The sequence below is a fragment of the Hoplias malabaricus genome, chromosome 5 (assembly GCF_029633855.1).
Source record: "Hoplias malabaricus isolate fHopMal1 chromosome 5, fHopMal1.hap1, whole genome shotgun sequence".
NCBI classification, from domain to species: Eukaryota; Metazoa; Chordata; class Actinopteri; order Characiformes; family Erythrinidae; genus Hoplias; species Hoplias malabaricus.
The window spans coordinates 48,237,801-48,256,789 of NC_089804.1; the positions used below are offsets into that span (position 1 = coordinate 48,237,801).

General features: G+C 39.9%; 2 protein-coding genes across 18 annotated transcripts in view; one reads left to right on the forward strand and one right to left on the reverse strand.

Moving 5' to 3' along the window:
* The window catches only part of eif4g3b (eukaryotic translation initiation factor 4 gamma, 3b), a 38,885-nt gene extending 28,267 nt beyond the window's left edge, over window positions 1-10,618 (forward strand). For all 13 annotated transcript variants that reach the window (XM_066672671.1, XM_066672676.1, XM_066672677.1 and 10 more), the window contains 15 exons: window positions 725-829; window positions 1,542-1,677; window positions 2,296-2,384; window positions 2,627-2,723; window positions 2,806-2,926; window positions 3,324-3,535; window positions 3,870-3,985; window positions 4,116-4,288; window positions 5,303-5,428; window positions 5,553-5,634; window positions 5,816-5,914; window positions 8,521-8,667; window positions 8,763-8,844; window positions 8,943-9,089; window positions 9,216-10,618. In XM_066672671.1, coding sequence (XP_066528768.1) covers window positions 725-829; window positions 1,542-1,677; window positions 2,296-2,384; window positions 2,627-2,723; window positions 2,806-2,926; window positions 3,324-3,535; window positions 3,870-3,985; window positions 4,116-4,288; window positions 5,303-5,428; window positions 5,553-5,634; window positions 5,816-5,914; window positions 8,521-8,667; window positions 8,763-8,844; window positions 8,943-9,089; window positions 9,216-9,397 — 1,914 coding nt within the window. In that variant the 3' untranslated portion in view covers window positions 9,398-10,618. The remainder of the gene's footprint in view (window positions 1-724; window positions 830-1,541; window positions 1,678-2,295; window positions 2,385-2,626; window positions 2,724-2,805; window positions 2,927-3,323; window positions 3,536-3,869; window positions 3,986-4,115; window positions 4,289-5,302; window positions 5,429-5,552; window positions 5,635-5,815; window positions 5,915-8,520; window positions 8,668-8,762; window positions 8,845-8,942; window positions 9,090-9,215) is intronic.
* A 341-nt stretch (window positions 10,619-10,959) lies between these two features.
* The window catches only part of phc2a (polyhomeotic homolog 2a (Drosophila)), a 43,991-nt gene continuing 35,961 nt past the window's right edge, over window positions 10,960-18,989 (reverse strand). For 2 of the 5 annotated variants that reach the window (XM_066672686.1, XM_066672685.1), the window contains exons 10-15: window positions 14,121-14,329; window positions 13,649-13,778; window positions 13,382-13,493; window positions 13,146-13,269; window positions 12,775-13,060; window positions 10,960-11,953 (exon numbers count right to left, since the gene is read on the reverse strand). In XM_066672686.1, coding sequence (XP_066528783.1) covers window positions 11,799-11,953; window positions 12,775-13,060; window positions 13,146-13,269; window positions 13,382-13,493; window positions 13,649-13,778; window positions 14,121-14,329 — 1,016 coding nt within the window. In that variant the 3' untranslated portion in view covers window positions 10,960-11,798. The other 3 variants (XM_066672688.1, XM_066672689.1, XM_066672687.1) reach the window with 3 other exon arrangements.

Here is an 18,989-nt window from a genome sequence, read left to right on the forward strand (position 1 = left end):
AGAGTTACCCAGAGCTTCATGGAGATGTAAAGGTTTGACAAAATGAGCTGTAGCCTTGCCTTGGTTTGTTGTTAGTAGGTTGTTGTAACGTGTTAGGCTGTTTTAGGCTTCATTCGTTGATGAGTCTGAATACGGGTGAAGCAGTGCATCACCTTTAACGATAGCTGCATATTAAAAAAAAAAAAAAAGAAAAACAACAACAACCACATCTGAATCTCAAATTTGGAAACGGAATACTTACTCAGTGAATGATTATCCAAATAGCGAAAGATTCAGGGCCAGCCCTAGGAGTAAAATTTTTCATTTGCATTCCCCATTACTTGAAAGAAAGCCAGGACTGAGCAGCTGTTAAACAGAACATTGCAAATGATGCATAACTAAAGTTAAGACTCTAACATAGATGTTTTCCATTCAGAAAGACTTCTCCCTAGACCCTATCTCCTGCTGTTGGATTAAGCGTTGGTAACATATGGCTGCATTTTAAAACATAACAGTATCCTTGGCAACAAAATTCTCATGAGATTTTAAACATCTCCTCCTGGCAAATACTCTTGTGAGCTGATAACGTGGTTTTGCTGGATCTTCAAATTGCTGCCAAAACAGAATCATCATTATTTGAAACTTTTCAGGAGAACTTCTGTACAGGGTTTTTGCTGTTAAACTACAGTTGTGTGGAGATATGCCATGCTTTCATATTTTTTATTTTTGTCTCTTTCTCTCTCAGCCTCGAATGGATCAGTACTTCAACCAGATGGAAAAGATAGTGAAAGAGAGGAAAACTTCATCACGCATCCGTTTTATGCTCCAAGATGTTATTGACCTTCGACTGGTGAGAAAATCTGTCTGGTTTTTTTTCATGTGTTTTCTTATGTATACTCTGGAAAGATTTAACCCCTTTGTTGTTTTAGAACGTGTAGGGCCAACTAAAATGGAAATGCGTTTGCGCAACATTTAATGTGGAAATTCGAACAAAAAAGCCACTGAATTCAGCTTCGTATCACAGACAGTTAGGAGTGGGTGATCACAGTGGAATGCTTTTAAAAGTGCCCTCCAGCAAGTTTAACCAGTGTACCCTTCGTTCGTATTTCCCACAGAAATGTTTTAAGCTGGTTTGGAGCACATTACAAGTTGTTGTTTAATGTTCTTTGAAAGATTTTTTTTTCTGAAATGATACTTTTGTCTTCAGAATCAAAACAATCCACAATATTCTTTTTCACATTATTTTAGTCAGCTTTTTATTTATTTATTTATTTATTTATTTATTTATTTGTTTGTTTTTTATGCAACAAGAATTAACATAAAGCTCACTGTTGGATTGACAAACTCAAACTCTGTAGCACAGTAACAGCATTTACGGGCAATAACAAAGACAGTTGTTTTTTTTTTTTTTTTTTGTTATATATATTAGAATGCTCCTGACAACAGTTAAATTTTCTAAAAATAATTGGATGTTTTACCCTTAAACGTCAACTCTGGCTTTTATGATTGAGAAGAAAACCAGAAAATATAATAACATGTACATGTATTTTGCTTAATCTCAGCATAATTGGGTTTCAAGAAGAGCTGACCTGGGCCCGAAGACCATAGAGCAGATTCATAAAGAGGCCAAAATCGAGGAGCAAGAGGAGCAGAGGAAGGTCCACCAGCAACTGCTGTCCAAGGACAAGAGAAGGCCAGGTCAGAAAAATTTCTGTCTTTTTCACTTATCTTTTTCTCTTTTGCTTACTCTTGATATATAAACATATATATATAAAATTATGGCAAATTTTCTTGTTGTCTTTCCAGTATGATAATCTAAGTAAATAAACTAAAATTGAAAGTGAAATTTTATAGAAATATAATTACCTAAATATTTATAGAAAATCTTCTCTTCCTGCGGCACGGTGGCGCAGCAGGTAGTGTCGCAGTCACACAGCTCCAGGGGCCTGGAGGTTGTGGGTTCGATTCCCGCTCCGGGTGACTGTCTGTGAGGAGTTGGTGTGTTCTCCCCGTGTCCGCGTGGGTTTCCTCCAGGTGCTCCGGTTTCCTCCCACAGTCCAAAAACACACGTTGCAGGTGGATTGGCGACTCCAAAGTGTCCGTAGGTGTGAGTGTGTGAGTGAATGTGTATGTGTCTGTGTTGCCCTGTGAAGGACTGGCGTCCCCTCCAGGGTGTATTCCCGCCTTGCGCCCGATGATTCCAGGTAGGCTCTGGACCCCCCGCGACCCTAAATTGGATAAGCGGTTACAGATAATGGATGGATGGATGGATCTTCTCTTCCTGTCTTTTCATATGTTTTCTCTTTGACTCCGCAGTACTGCAGAGAGAGGAGACCTGGAACACTGTGCCTGTGCCTAAGAACAGTAGGACAATTGATCCCAGCAAGATCCCCAAAATATCCAAGGTACGGACTCTCCACATCTGTGGGTAAACCATACCTTTTAAGAGGTCATTGTTTATGAAGCCTTTTAATGAAATTGGAGGATTTAGAACTCAATATTTTTCACCCATCTTTGCCAAAATAGGGTCCTACAGCCCCACCTGCTGGAGATGTGTATTGCAATGTCTGTAGAGCACACTGTGTGTATATAGTACATAGATTTTAATAACGCTGTATAGTGATCTGGATGTGTTTTTTGCCCGTAGCCAACGATAGATGATAAGATTCAGCTGGGGCCTAGAGCCCAGCTCAACTGGATGAAGGGCAGTAGTGGTGGAGCTGGAGCTAAAGCCAGTGAATCAGGTAGGACAGGAGAAGATTAATTACACTGATCTGTTTTGTGATTGAAAAATAACAGATTGTACTGAAGTTGTTGATTTTGCAGATGTCTTGCGCCCCAGTGCTAGCAGTTTGAACCGTTACTCACCCCTGCAGCCATCAGCCCCAGTAGCAGCCCCCGCTTCTTCTACTGCTTCAGACTTCGATTCTAAGAGAAGCCTTAGCAGGTACTGCACAACTCTGGCCTTATGCCTTGAGTTCTGTTTTAGACTTCTTTTAAGTCTTTAGAAAAACACTTTGTCTTTCTTTATGTATGTAAAATTGAGAAGGTAATGATTGCATGAAATTGCAGAAATTGCTAGACCAAATTAGCTACTTATATTAAGGTCTGTTTAAGAGAAAATGCACAAGACATATGTAGCCATGCCATCTTTATAGAACATTGGAAATAGAATAGGTGTTACTGAAGAGTTCACTGATTTTAAAATTTAAAACTGACAGAATGCTCTTATCTATATAGAACTGTAATAATAATATAAGATATATGACAGTATAGGGCAGTATGGAAAAAGTATGAGTTTCCAAAGAGTTAAAAGATGAATTAAGTGTTCCTGTGTTTCTCAGTCGTGGGAGCTCAGGACGAGAGCGCAATGATAAGCTGGTGACTTCGGCCCCCTTGAGGCAAGGGCCATCCTCTGTGGGTGGAACTGATAAGGAGGCCCCTGATGAGCCTCCCCAGGAGGATGTGCACAAAGAGATGCATGCACCTGACATGCTTAAACTGCAACCCAGCACAGCCGGCAGGACACCGGAGCGCAGCCAATCCAGGGAATCTGGTGAGTCACAGTTTACACGCACATGGCAACTTTTGTGCTTTCAACTTAGCAGCTGCTGTGTGTTCCAGAGCTGAATGATCCCCGAGTTCTGTGTGGGAGCATGAACCTAGGACCTCACAATGATTCTATACAGTTCTTCAGGAATGGCTTAATGCAATCCCACGTCATGCTGATTATCAAATACTATAATTAATTTGTTTAAATAATTATCTTCCGTTGAATGTTTTGTGAGACTTTATATTGTTTGTTAATTGTGTATAAATATATATAACTGACAGTGCAATAGTATCAGAAGTGTGATAAAAGCTCTTATGTTTGTGCTGTGTATTGACAGTAAAACTTGAAGCAGGGTCAGGCCCTACCACAGACAAGCCTGCGTTATCCGAGGAGGAAATGGAGAAAAGGTCCAAGTCCATCATCGATGAGTTTTTGCACATTAATGATTATAAGGTATGCAGTGTAACATATTTTCCCTCCAGAATTATTGAAAGTTTGTATTTATATAACATCAGGATGAGGTAAATCTGCTGTTTCATTAACATTTTGTAAAACAGCAACATTTTTAATTGTGTATGTGCAGGAGGCCATACAGTGTGTGGAGGAGCTGGAGCAAGCCTCAATGCTGTATGTGTTTGTGCGGGTGGGTGTGGAGTCCACGCTGGAGAGAAGCCAGATCACGCGAGACCACATGGGCCAGCTGTTCCATCAGCTGCTGCAGGCTGGGAGCCTCTCCAAACCTCAGTTCTTTAAGGGGTGAGAGTTTTGTCCTTAATCCCTGCTTTTTGCTTCATTATATAAGAGCCTTTTAGTTTATTGACGAATGCACCAATCAACCATAACATTATGACCACCTACTTGTTTCTGCACACTCTGCCAATTCTCTGACCTCCACTGACCTTACAGGAGTACTTAGTAGTTCTACAATAACAGACTATAGTCCACTTGTTCTACAAATGCTGTTTGTCCAGATTCTTCAGTGATCAGGACCATCACAGAGCAGGTATAATTTGGGGGCTAGATCCTTTTCAGTGCTGCAGTGACCCTGGCTAGGTAGTGGTGTTAGTGTGTGTTTTTTTGGTATGAGTGAATCAGACACAGCAGTGCTGCTGGAGCTTTTAAATACTGTATCCACTCATTGTCCCCTCTGTTATACACAAATACGTAATTGGTCCATCTTGTAGATGTAAAGTCAGAGACAGTAGCTCATCTGTTGCAGCACAGATTATGTTGGTTGTCCTCTAGTCTTTCATCAGATTGGTGGACAAATCTCAGTCCAGCAGTGACACTGAGGTGTTTAACAACTCCAGCAGCACTGCTGTGTCTGATCTATTCATACCATCACAACACACTATATAACACACACACACAATAACACACCACCACCACGTCAGTGTCGATACAGTGGTGGTCCTGACCATTGAAGAACAGTGTGAAAGGGGGAAAACAAAGTGTGCAGGGCAACAAATAGACTGCAGTCTGTAATTGTAGATTTATAAAATGCTACTATATGGTCAGAGGAATTGAGAGGTAAGGTGTGTTCATAAAGGTGATCTTTGTTAGCATTATTACTTGTGCCTGTTTTTGCTTTTGCCTCTTGATTTTGGAGAACCTGACTCATCAGTTTCCAATCCAGACTGTATTAGTTTTTATTGCCACTTTGTTATAACACTATTAGCCTCATCAGAACATAGGCACATTGCAATGGGCATTTCCTAACAGAACCTTCCTCTTTCTACTTTCTCTATTTCTCTTTCTGTCTCTGCATAGGTTCTCAGAAACCCTTGAGTTAGCAGATGATATGGCCATCGACATTCCCCATATATGGCTGTACTTAGCGGAGCTGGTTAATCCGGTGCTCCGAGAAGGAGGAATCTCTATGAGAGAATTATTTAAGTATGATTTTTGTTTTCATCTTGACAAACATTGCTGCAGTGTGGATTAATCTATTTTAAAATGATATGTGCCGGTGTTTTAAAGGATGATGTCACATTTTAAATTTTTGGTTTTGGATTTGCAGTGAATTTAGCAAACCATTACTCCCTGTGGGAAGAGCTGGGATATTATTTTCTGAAATATTGCACCTTCTATGCAAACAAATGGTAAGCCAAAAAGTTTAACAATATGCATAAATGACATAACACTTAATTTTGATTGTTGGGGCCCCTCTTCATAATCAGCCATATTTGTCAGATTGAGCTTTGGCTTTGTAGAAAATCTGACCAGCTGTTTAGTATTTTTATTATATTTGTTATAAATACTTTGGATTTTTCTGTGTTGTAGAGCCATAGGAAAGTGGGGGCCTTATGGAGGGATTCTGGGTTGAGCTGGGCTGATTTTCTCCCTGAATCAGAGGACATGAACAGCTTCATCACTGAGCAGGTGAGCTATTCTCTCCATTGCCACCCACTTGCTTGCATACTACAGATATGTACATCATTGTATAACTCGAAACAATATACATGGTGAAGAGGTCAAAATTTCCAACAACCAACAGAAGGCATTTTGTTGTTAACTGATAAGTCTAAAGAACACCACCAGTCAAAATATAATTTATAAACAATTTTATTTTTCTGAAACCTGATTGGCTGAGCTATGGTGGCTCTAAAAAGTCAACACAGCTCTGTTTTTGTGAAGTCATTTAGAGAAGGGAATAATAGAAATAAACTAAAGTGATATGGTTGCATATGTGTGCATATTTGAGGATGTGGCTGTGTTCAAAATAAACCAATCACATTCAAACTCATGTTATTATCATGTCATATTTAGGTTGTTCTAGTAAGAATTTCCTGACATTTAATTAGCTGCATCATGCAGCAAAAGACATGGATTGCAAAGAGCATATAAAGCATCAAAAGGATATTATTTTTGAAAGGCATCATTCACAAAACATTTCCAAGGAATTAGCTGCATCATGGAGTAGTGAAGACGGTCATTAACAAGTGGGTAAAATGTGGCACAACACTGACCTTACCAAGAACTGGACATCCCTCTAATGTTGACGAAGACACAAGACAAAAACGGGTCTGGGAAGCTGCCAAAAAGCAGGAATTTTTGGCAAATATTGGTTGTTTATTACATGTGAAAACCACCTTCTGTATTCTTCATATATCTGGACTGTTGGGTAGAGTGGGAAGATGGAAGCATTTCCTTGTGAAGAAAAACATCCAAGCCTAAGAGACTAAGGTTTTTTTTTAAGTCATAAATCCAAAAAAAGATCCAAAAACCACTGGGCGTGTTTATTTCAGCTGGGTTTTTGTCAAGGTGAGTTATGAACAGTTACAAATGTCAGTCAGTTTTGGCACAAAATCTCCTACCTCCACAACAGGAAATGAATGGCTTCATCTAAAGAAGATCAAAGTTCTGGAATGATCCAGTGTGAGCTCAGACCTGAATTTAACTGAAAATCTTTGGGGTGACCTGAAGAGAGCTGTGCACAGCAGAATTCCTCGCAAAATTTGAAGAAAATTTGAATCCCACAGATTTGAAGCACTTTTGCAAGGAAGAGAGGGAAGACATTGCCATGATGAAGATGCCCCATGCTGATGCACTCCTACCCAAAAAGAATGAATACACTCTTAAAATCAAAATGTGTTTTAAGGGTGTGCATATTTATGCAACCACATTTTTGTAACGTTTTTATTTTTCACCCCTAAAGGATTTATTTTTTTCAATTGACTTGCACTGATCGACACAGGTGGAAAAAATGTTCTGAAAGGATTTATCTCATTTTTAACATCATAAAGCCTGGTGTTTTAACAGGATCTGTAGAATTTTTATATCCCGTTGCACATTCAAAGCAGTTAACCACACACACACACACACACACATATATATATATATATATATATATATATATATATATATATATATATATATATATATATATATATGAATAGTTTTGAATTAATGGACCAAAATACAGTGGAAGGCTCTGGACCCACCGCGACCCTGAACTGGGTAAGCGGTTAAAGATAATGAATGAATGAAATACAGTGGAACCTCTACTAACGAACGCCTATACTAACGAACTTTCCAAGATAGGAACCGGGCATTTTAATTTTTTTGCCTCCACCAACGAACCATGACTCTAGAAACGAACCCGAATCTCCGCCGAGCCGTCGGCTGGAAATGGCCACTGGCCCCAATAGGCGAGTTTCCCAGCGCGCCCAGACTTGAGTGAGCTTTTAAGATTAGCAAATTGTAGCTTTAGCAATTTAACATTAGTGTAAATAGCAGACATCGAAATTTGTGCTAAGTTAAGCCGTATCTATGCTTCGTCTCCCCACCACCCACCTCCCGTCATACAGCCAGTGCCTGGGTTACTCCTCCAGCCAGTCGTCACGTCTTCAAGGTAGCGATGTGTAACCACTTAAAACTTTTTTATTACTGTTTCCACTGTATTTCTTTTTTATTTTTAGTAATGCTACATGTTTTTTTTTTTACTAATTTGAGAGTGTTGTAAACATATATCAGTGCAAAAAGGGTGACTTTCGGGGTGGGCTGCATTAATTGCATTTCCATTATTTTAAATGGGGAAAATTGACTTGAGAAATGCACTTTTCCACTTACGAACCGGGTCACGGAACAGATCAAGTTCGTAGGTAGAGGTTCCACTGTATTGGTATTTCTTGTTATTAACTTTAGAATGTCCTACTGATGGGTGGAATCCAGCCTGTAAATAAAGTAAAATGACCCCTCACCAGGACTTGGGCTTAGTGTACCTCAGTAGCTCTGGAACGCTGTCTAGCACATCTAGCTCTGCAAAAACTTGTGAATGTAAAAATTATTATTATTCCAAGTAATTTTGGACCATTTCCATTGGTCCATTCATCATGAAATTTTCAAACGATCTTATCAAACGATGCAGTAAATTAAAAACCCACAAAAATGGACATACGTGTTTTTAATTAGACAGTAGTGATCTAGGTGTGAAGTTGTGCTTTTTGCTCTCAACATTCTCAACTTCTGTTTTTTACCTCCATCAGAAACTAGAATTCACTCTTTCTGATTGCTCAAATCCGGCTGACGCGCTCTCTAAGAGAACGCTCTTGCCTGAGGAGCTGAGCAAACAACTTGAAAAGCTTCTCCTGGAAGATATGGCGAGCGATGAACAAATCTTCGACTGGGCAGAGGTAAGAGGCCACTTTAGGTTCCCATATAGCCTGTGCTGTGTGTTGATCCAATAGGATGTTTTTTTATTCATTTGTGTGTTTGTGATCTGTGATAGGCGAATCTAGATGAATCAGAAATGAGTTCACCTCCCTTCCTCAGAGCGCTGATGACTGCTGTGTGTACCGCAGCAATAAAATGTAAGTGTTTTAGCTCATGTTTTTTAAATGACAGAAATACATTACAAAACTATGAGTCTAAAAGTTCTTGCTGCTCTGCCTGTGTGTGTAACTGTTAGCGGAGAGCTCCTCTTGTAGAGTGGACACAGCCAAAATTCAGAAGCGATTGCCTGTATTACACAAGTACCTTAACTCGGACACGGAGAGACAGTTGCAAGCACTTTATGCACTTCAAGCATTGATAGTAAAACTGGACCAGCCTCCCAGTGAGTATAACACATTTATTTACGTCTGTCTAACGCTTGCTTCAAGATTTTTTACGTTAAAACCACCAGGCTGTATCCAAGAAAAGCAACTGTTGATTTATACTGGTTTTTTTTTCCTCGATTCAGACTTGCTCCGGATGTTCTTTGACTGTTTATACGATGAGGATGTGATCTCGGAGGATGCATTCTACAAGTGGGAGACTAGCAAAGATCCAGCCGAGCAGCAAGGCAAAGGAGTGGCCCTCAAGTCAGTCACAGCCTTCTTCACCTGGCTACGAGAGGCAGAGGAGGAGTCCGAGGACAATTGACAAGAGGGAAAATGGACAAATTCGCCAACATGTGCTGAAAATAGTTGCTGACACAATAACAGCATCTTCTAAGAAAAAAAAAAAAAAAAAAAAAAACACCACACACAAAACAAATTACAAAAAACTTATACAGGCAAACTTCAAACTTTATGCACCAATGATGAGAAGAATGGAGTGTGGCAGTGTGAATGGTACAGTTCACTGACATACAGCGACTTGACGACTTAAAATTGCTGGAGCACTAAAAAAATACATGTTTTATTTATAGTAATATTTCATTTAAGTTTTTAATTTTTTTTTGTTATTTTTTTAAGAGAAAAGACTTATGATTATGTGCTACAAAGAACTTTCAAAAAGTTCATCCATAATTTATGGGGTTTTTTTTTTCTTTTCTTTTTTAATAACTGCAAACAAAATTGTATTTAACATTTTGCAGGTGGTCAAAACAAGAGGCATTTGTGGATATAGGAATAAATAAAATAATGCTAATAATGATACAGTTAATATAATAATGGTAAAAGTCACCCTGACTTTCAGATTGTTCAGTTTAGGACGTTTATTGGGGAATTAACACAGTCAGGGTTTAAGGGGAGGGTTGACGTAGTCATACGTTAGATGCTCAAGGTTATTGTTTGAATAACCACACCAATTCCCCCTCTGCTTTAGCTTGCTCTATATGGAAACATAATCTGGCAGAACTATGCATTCTGGAGACTGCTGAGATTACAGCCCAAACAAGAACTTGAATGGAATAAAATGAGCAAAATGGCAACTTGTATAAAACACTAAAGAGATGTTGCTGAACCTAAAGTGCTTGTAATTCTTCATATTGATAGAGCAAATTTAAAGCTTGTAAATAAATTAAAATCAAAAATGACTCATGGGAAAAAAAAAAAAAACATAACAAAAAAAAACCTCATGGTGACTTGTCACTAAGCTCATTCAGTGGTCTCAGGAAAATGTGTTTGTGACCTTGTCACACGGGCTCATTATTAATTCCCTCACAAAGCTACATTTTTGTGCATCTTGAGGACTACACTCAATTTAAATGAAAGGCATTTGCATTTTGCCCCAGAGGGCGACAGCTTTTTGTTTGAAAAGCACATGCAGAAACTGCAGTGACTAGTATCTAGACCAGGGCTGGCCGGCGAAAATGCTTTTGTTTGGTTACCTCCCGGAATGTATGAACAAGATTGTCACATTTAATGTTAAATTCCTATTTCCACATTTTTACATGAATTCTTGTAAATAATGATAAATTTCCATCAATTTTTGTTTTATTCCATTTTGGCCCCTAGTCAGTCCTGCTGCCCTGTCCAGCCCTGGTTTAGAAAATCTGTGCAGAATCAAAAGGTCAAAACACCATCATTGTTGACAAAGTTTTATTTCTTCCTAATACAAAACCATAACAGAGAATTTCTCTCAATAAATAGACATTTGATCAACTGTGGAACGTAAATGACGATAAAAGAACAGTTTTACAGCAATTTCTAAAAATGTACATAACAGAAAGGGAAAAAGCTGAACTCCCAGGCATTTCCTGTTGTCTGAAATTGCACAATGAACAGACCAACAAATGCTGACGACATGTGGAGATGCAGTGCTTTTTTCCAACAGTGATGTTAAATTTGTATTTGCAAAATTTGTCATCCTATATTATCTGTAAGGAATACACTAGTTAAATTCTGAAGCTGACTTCCATGGTGGTGAATGGGAGATACAAAATGAGGATTAAGAGAGATCTGAGAGAGATCTTTGGGATAAACGGTAACGTTAGGCACATACTGATAGAACACAGTCATTTTCCCAATGCACACCAACCTTGGTTTATTTAAAAACAGGCTGGTGCGAAAAGGACAGGATCTATGCAATCAAAAAGAGCTTCTCTATCAAAATATCCTCATGGTTTACTACCACACGACATCATTTGGGCACATTTAATGCAAGGCTAAAGTTCTGTTTTCATGAAAGAAAACTCAATTCACTGAGACAATGAGCACTTGAGCTACAAGTCCAGACACTGAAACAAAAATCAGTGAAAAGCAAAATAAATTCCAATTCTAAAACAAAAGGAATTGTAAACCTGTGACATATGCATTAATATGAACTTTTCCTGGTGTGAAGAATCAAAACCATTTGTGGCATTAACTTAGCTACTTTGTGCTTGTATTTTATCCAAGTTGATTGTTCACCCACGGCTCTATGGCAGAGCTAACTAGGCCGAAAAACCATTTTCCTCCTCTGTGAGCAGAATACAAGGGAGGTCTCTTGGTTTTTTGAGGAGCAGCCTGGAGCCGGAGGAGCAGGCCCCCTGGATTCATAGCCTTTATGGGATATGATGTGAAATCAGTGCAGTTTTGGTATTTCCAGTCCTTTCCAAATGTGCTTACGGGCCTATGAGCTATGAGTCTTTGAGCATACTGATGCGGGCAAAGATTTTCAGTGCAGGCCCTAGTTTGATGTTCATGGTGCTCATGAGATGGTCTTCTTTCAGTAGCAGCAATGCCTGGCCATCAATCTCCTGAGTTCGAAACTCCTCTGCTATCTCCTGGCAGCCTGAAAGTGGAAGGAGATGTTCCATGTTAATTTTACTGACTTTAGTAACTGGGAGAAGTGCTTATGTTTACACCTAGGTTTGAGCATCAACTTTTATCATATGTTGGACCTGGACAATTGACCATGGCTTAATCTTTGATCAGCAATAGGCTGAATTTGCATATTGAACATGTCTGCATGGTCCTCATGTTGTAAGTACAATGTTTAAGAGCACATTGTGAGCATCCTGACCAAGCAGAATGTTCTACAGGATGAGTCAAAACAAGGCACACATATCACAAAAATTTTATATTGCCACTTCACTAAAGTAATTTTGATGTGTTGGAAGAGTCGTATATCAAAGCTATACACTACCATTCTGTCTGTTCCACTGACCATACAGGAGCAATCTGTAGTTACACAACTACAGACCGTAGTCCATCTGTCACTGCATATTTTGTTCCCTTATTCCCTGTTGTTCAAAGGATCAGGCCCAACACAGGGGAGGTGGATCATTCTCAGCACTGCATCAAAACCAAGGTAGTGGTGTGTTAGTGTATGTTGTGCTGGTAGAAGTGGATCTCAGACAGCAGCACATACAGAGCAACAGGTGGCCTACAGAGCTGTAGATTTACAAAATACACCTATATGGTCAGTGGAACTGGAAGAATGGACATTGGGATTGTTGGAACATGGAGGTGGTTTTGGTATGGCAGAATGCTTCCTTAATTCTTTAAATGCTCAGTTTAGGACTATTTCCACCCCCCAAACACTACAATGTTCACACCCTCATGTCCACAGTGACACTGAAGCCAAGGGGTCTCATCTGTGCCAAGGCCTACCTGGAAGAGAGCAGATGAACTCGTACACATCCTCTACATTCCACTTGGCAGGGTCACTGGGCAGAAACTGCTGTGTGAGCAGAGGTAGCTCTCTGCTGTGGCTTTCTCCATGCTCTGATCCTCTCTCCCCGTGCAGCCTCTGGGCTCCAAAGCTGGCCACAGACAGAGGTGAGGGAGGCTCCTCGTAGCTGGACATGTCTGAGCAGTGTGTTGACCCTCCATGACTCATGTGGGACAGACGTGGGGAGGACACTGACCCTATTGTTGCTGTGGGAATGCTGTGATTCTGGAAGAAGACAAAAGGAATGGATTGAGGTCATAATTAGGCAGGGAATAACAGTAACCTAAGAAATCCGTTTGCTAATCCTTACTTGTTTTTTGGCTTCTGAACTAGTGTTATGGAGACTGGTGTTGGAGGCTTTTGGTTTCTTGGGATTCTCAGGATTGGGCCGTCTTGAAAAGAGACCCATGCGCTTTGAGCATCCTACACTATACCTTTAAATGAAAGACATGCGTGTGTTAATTGCAAACAACCAAAAGTAAACAGGAAAAACTAAATTCTGAATAGATTTAGTTACAAGGATTTAGAGAACTATGCTTGTAATACCTCTTTGCACATACTGTAGAACAAAACCGCTTTGATCTTTTAAAGTTACAAGTGAAGTCTACTTTTCCACACAGTTCACAGGAGTGTGTCGACGACTCCTGACTCTTCAAATCTGTGTGAAAGTTCAAGCATTAATACTTAACAAGGAATACTGAGAATGCTCAAAACATTTTAAAACTTGGAATGTCCATTATTTTAGAATGACTCATTTACAGCCAACTGGTCCAATATCGAGTCATATATCCAGCCAAAAATGACTCTGCATACCTGGCTGAGAGAGATCTTCCATCTCAGAGGCTGCTATATGAGAGTCCTGAGCCTTTGTCTCTAGGTCAGAGTAGAATGACGGCTGTTTCTGCTTCTTGAGGTTCTCAATCGGCAGTGATGGCCGTTCCACCTGGAATAAGTCACAAGATATATATATTCTTTAGAGAGCCAAGACTTACAAAGCAACACAGGCCTACACAGCATGTTGATGTATCACTTAAACTTAAATAAATAAATAAATTTAAAAAGTTGTCCACTAGAGGGAAGTGAGTTGCTGTTGATAAAAAGCCTCAGTTAAAAAAATGAACATAACATTAACCTCATCTGTGGCAAAGTCCCAGTTCCTGTATACTTTCAGTATGCATATGTCCAGTACGCACAAAATATAGAGGATGCATCAGAAGACACTCTGTACATGAACTGGGCACACGTGTGTGAATGAGCGATGAAGACATACAACGAAGGCACTTACTGGGAAAGGCTCTGCTCCCTCCTGGATAACAAATCCCTCAATGACATGAGTAAGGATCTGGGGTTTAACAATCGCTTGGGGTGTTTTGCTCTCTCCATTCTGAGGAGTACTGCCAGTCACAGTGGGCGCACTGTTCCCATTGCCTGAGGTCATGGCTGGAGGGAAGCCCACACCTGGTTTAGCATTCACACACTGTGCAGCAGCTGGGACTGTGGAGAGGACAGCATCCATCAGTAAGACCATCAACAGGGACTCTTCCCACAAACCACCCAGATAGCTCAGATAACACGTGTCATAAGATCAAACAGAGAAGCTTAAATTAAGCTGAAGTAAACTGAGTCAATCACATTCCTAGATACTAAAAATACCTACCATTTTGGATGAGCAATGTTATCTAAACTATTTATTGACATTACAACATTATTTTAATTCGTATTACTGTAAGTAACAATGTGTTTCTCTGAAACTGTAGACATTGTCAGTCCTAAAGACCACTGAGCAAACATATGGACCAGCACCTTTGGTCTTAAATGACTGAATTTAGGAAAATCACTGAATCCAAAGAAGTGTTCGTGTGGAAAACTTTTGTATTGTGTCTCTATCAAAATACTGTTACACATACCACCCCCGCCATCACTAATACATCCTGAGAACTAAGCGTGATTAATAAATATGGACTGAAACGGTGAGTAGTTTTTATACAATAAAATAACAGTCTACATTCATATGATCGACTGAAAACACAAACAAGTCTCAGAGACCGAGGTTAGACGAGCTACACTCAGTCCGACTTTAGTTCCACTTCTCTCACCCCCACAACAACAATCCTGTGAGTTGTCTGACCTCCAGCAGCGTCTCGTCGACGCATGCTGCAGTTAAAAGCGTTACTAATGCAGTTAAAAATGATATAAAAGTACCTTTATAGCATATGAACTTCAAAAAGCGACATATTTCCTTCGCTGCTGCGCTTCCTAGTTTAACGCTAACAGCGCTAAGGCTTCCAGTGTAAACAAGGCTAACGTTACAAACAGAACCGCGCGGTCGGCTACAGACACCACGGAGCGCCAAAGGAACTCCGTGAACACAGTTACACAGTGCAGTGGAAAAAGTTACAAACATTGCACTATACCCAAAGACTCGCACACCGCAGGCTCCTCACAATAGTCCACAGCGGGCAGAAGGACAAGCATCAGTACACACACGCCTTTGTTCCGCTCCGCTCGAGCTCCTTCCTCACACTCACACGCGCATGCACACAGGACAGAAATAGTAAACAAATACAAGTGTCCCACAACTCCGTAACGGTCCACGGTTCCCACCTACCGTTAACCTGGCACACGAAGTGGCCCCTGTCAGAAACCAACCCGCTAAACCCTCTTCGCGTCACCGCTCCGGGCTCCGTACAAAGCGACGCGACTACGTGCGAGCGGCTGCGTGACGCGCGCGCGCTCTAATCCTCTTTGTACGGGGGAACTGAAAAGGAAACGAACGAGCGGCGTTATCGCACTTGGAATTCTGTCCAATCAAAACGTGAGTCTACAGCCAAGCTCGTCCGTGATTGGTGGACAGAAATACAGCGGCTCCGTGACAAATACACAGAAGCGACGAGGGGAGGGGAAGTAACGCACATATTAAAGGGTCCAGACCCCATATCTCTCTCGTGTATTATTTGTTTTTCCTGAAAGTATATGCATTAAAAAATGTATTACTGGGCCAACACTCTTCATCTATTAAAAAGTTTTACACTGTGCGATTAAAAGGGACATATTATTATTATTATTATTATTAGTAGTAGTAGTAGTAGTAGTAGTAGTAGAATAATAAAAATTGAGTGCTTACCAAATTAATTTACTTAGAAATAAATATCTGGTGCTTCTGCTAACCCAAAAAGCACAAAATAATACACAACCCAGTAAGCCTCTTTCTACTCAAATCTTATATACTCTGGTAGTCACAGGCCTAAAACTCTTTTTCACACTATAAACAAACTTCTCTTACCTCCTTCTCTACCCATCCTGAGCTCCTCTGCCCAGTGTCAAGCATTTATGGATTACTTTCCAGACAAAATCGATAAAATCTATCGACACTTTCTTATGGCAACTTGTTCTTCCTTTCCTGAAGCGGTCTCACTCCCATCAGACAAATGTCTCTCTGTCTTTGCCCCCGTGGATTCTTCCACTGTTACTGAGGTCATCTCTAAATCAGCTTACTGCACCTCACATCTAGACACGGCTCCTATAGCTATTCTAAAGTCTGCTGCCTCTATTATCTCTCCATTTATAATTCGTTTGATAAATCGGTGCTTTTCATTAGGTACTGTTCCACTCTCAATTAAAAACAGCTGCTGTCACACTTACACTGAGGAAACATAGGTTAGAACCAATGTGTTTAACCAACTACAGACCTATTTCTAATCTCCCCTTTCTCTCCAAAACCATGGAAAGAGTTGTAGCCACTCAGCTGCATGATTTTCTGTCCTCGAATAACCTATGTGAATCTTTTCAGTCTGGTTTTCGCACTTTACACAGTACAGAATCCACTCTGGTTAAAGGTTTGAATGACTTGCTGCTGTCTTTAGATGCCCGATTCCATAATATACGGATTCTCATGGATTTAACAGCAGCTTTTGATACAGTCAGTCACAATCTACTCATATCAAGACTATCATCTGTTGGTATTTCTGGCCTTGCCCTTCAGTGGTTTCATTCATACCTCACAGAGAGACATCAGTACATTACTATGGGTTCTCATAAATGTTATTTGGCCCCTGTAGATTGTGGCGTTCCTCTGGGATCAGTCCTTGATCCTTTGCTTTTTATCATTCATATTTCTCCTCTTGGTCAGACCATCCGCAAACATGGTTTAAAATTCCACTGCTATGCTGACAATATCCAAATCTACTTCAGCACTTCTTGCCTCACTGCTTCTGCCCAGGTTTTGAGTACATGCATTATGGAGTCAAACATCTGATTGCAGAACAACTTTCTCAAACTAAATGCAGACAAAACCAAAGTTTTATTAGTTTGAACGGGAATGTTTTTTTTTATTCTATCCCTCTTTTTGTAAAGTGTCCTTAGGTTTTGGACAGGTGCTATGTAAGTTGAACTTTTTATCCTATGCTCTCTAACTTAGGCAGAAGAAAAAGGCTAATAATAATAAGAGTTGCTCTGATTTTGTGCTGCATATGAGGTAGATAGTAGACACTTCAAAGTTGTCCCGCCTCCTCATCTGAGTCTCTCCAATCACAGAGCTGGACTTCTTAAAGTAGCCCATATATATAATATCCACTTGTTTTTGTGACAAATGTGAAATCTGACGAGTCTGGTGGGTTTTCCCTGTCTGCATGGGTTTCCACACGTTTTCTCCAGTTTCGTCCCACGGTCCAAAAACACACACTGTTTGGTTGACTGGCTTTGTGTAATTGTCCATAGGTATGAGTGTGTATATTACAGCGGGACTGTGTAATGCCCTGTGATAGTCTGACACCCTGTCTTGTCCAGTGTGTGTTTCTGCCTTGCAAACAGCTGGTTCTGGATAGGCTCTAGACACACTGAAATCCTAATTAGGATTGGAGAAGTTGCAACAGAAGATGAATGAGTGAATGATTGAATGTATGAATTTATGAGCATTACTGACTGCACAGTGAACAGCGGGCCTATGTCTTTAATGTTAGAGATAATATTTATTTATAAGTGAGGGTTATACCCCATTAATAATCTCAGAATTGTCTGAAGCAAAGCCCCCTTTTAGATTTTTATATCAGAGCCTTTTTAATCTAAAACCCTTTCCCCATATTCAGCCTTCTGCAAATGCAAACTACTGTTACTGTAACAGAGACATCGACCCTAATACATTCTGCAGCAATTTGAAATATCCCCGTTACGTTTGAAATGGTCAAACGTAAACAGACAGTAGCCACCCTGTCAATCACATCTTAGTCCAAAACACAGCTGTGAGAGCCTGAAACAGACTAACTTATGTAAAATGATTTTAAAACCAATCACATTTCCAGTTTTTCCTAGCTCAAATGAGTTGAATGGGAAATGTTCTAGGTTTACCTATTTAGTTCTGCACAGGTAGCCAACTATTTACAGAACTCTAGGCCTAAATAATAAATTCGTGCACATCTGACATGCTTCTGAACCGCCCCTTTAAATGTCTGTTTGTTGACCTAACTACACATCTGCTTTATCAATTGACAGAAAATCCTCTTGCTCTTTAACTACATAATATTGGCTTAGACGGGTTATCAGATAATCTATTATCCACTTGAAGAATACAGCACAAACAAATGTTTTGATAAAGGGTTCTTGGGTTCCACAGGGACAAAGAAAAAGCAAGAGTGTCACAGTATATGTATAGAAACTCTATCCAGGGGGAGATATGAAAGGCTACTCAATCCCGCAGTTAGCAGGTGGGAGTCGAAACTGCACAGCTTGAGCTCATGAAGATAAAAGTCACCTTTATTTGATGCTGCTTTATCTTCTTTAACCCTGGATATATATATAATTTTGTGCTTAGATAGAACCTTACATTTCCTGGAATGTTAAAATAAGATTAACTGTTGTTCTTAATGAGGTTTTTCATATCATAAATAAATCAAGATGAAGTCATGATTTGAAAATGCCAGCTTCTCTTTATATTGAGTTAGAACATCAAGATGATCAGACCAACAGAACAAATCTGAACTCCCACTGAAATTTAAGAATAGATTTTCATCCTCCCAAGAAGTTGCTTTTAGAGTTTACATAACATCGATGTCCAATAAATACATATATATTCATTTTTGTCTACTTTTAGTTTACTTCAATTGAACACAGCAGCTGTCCTTCACATCGTGTGAAAAGTTCATGATGAATGGACCAATAG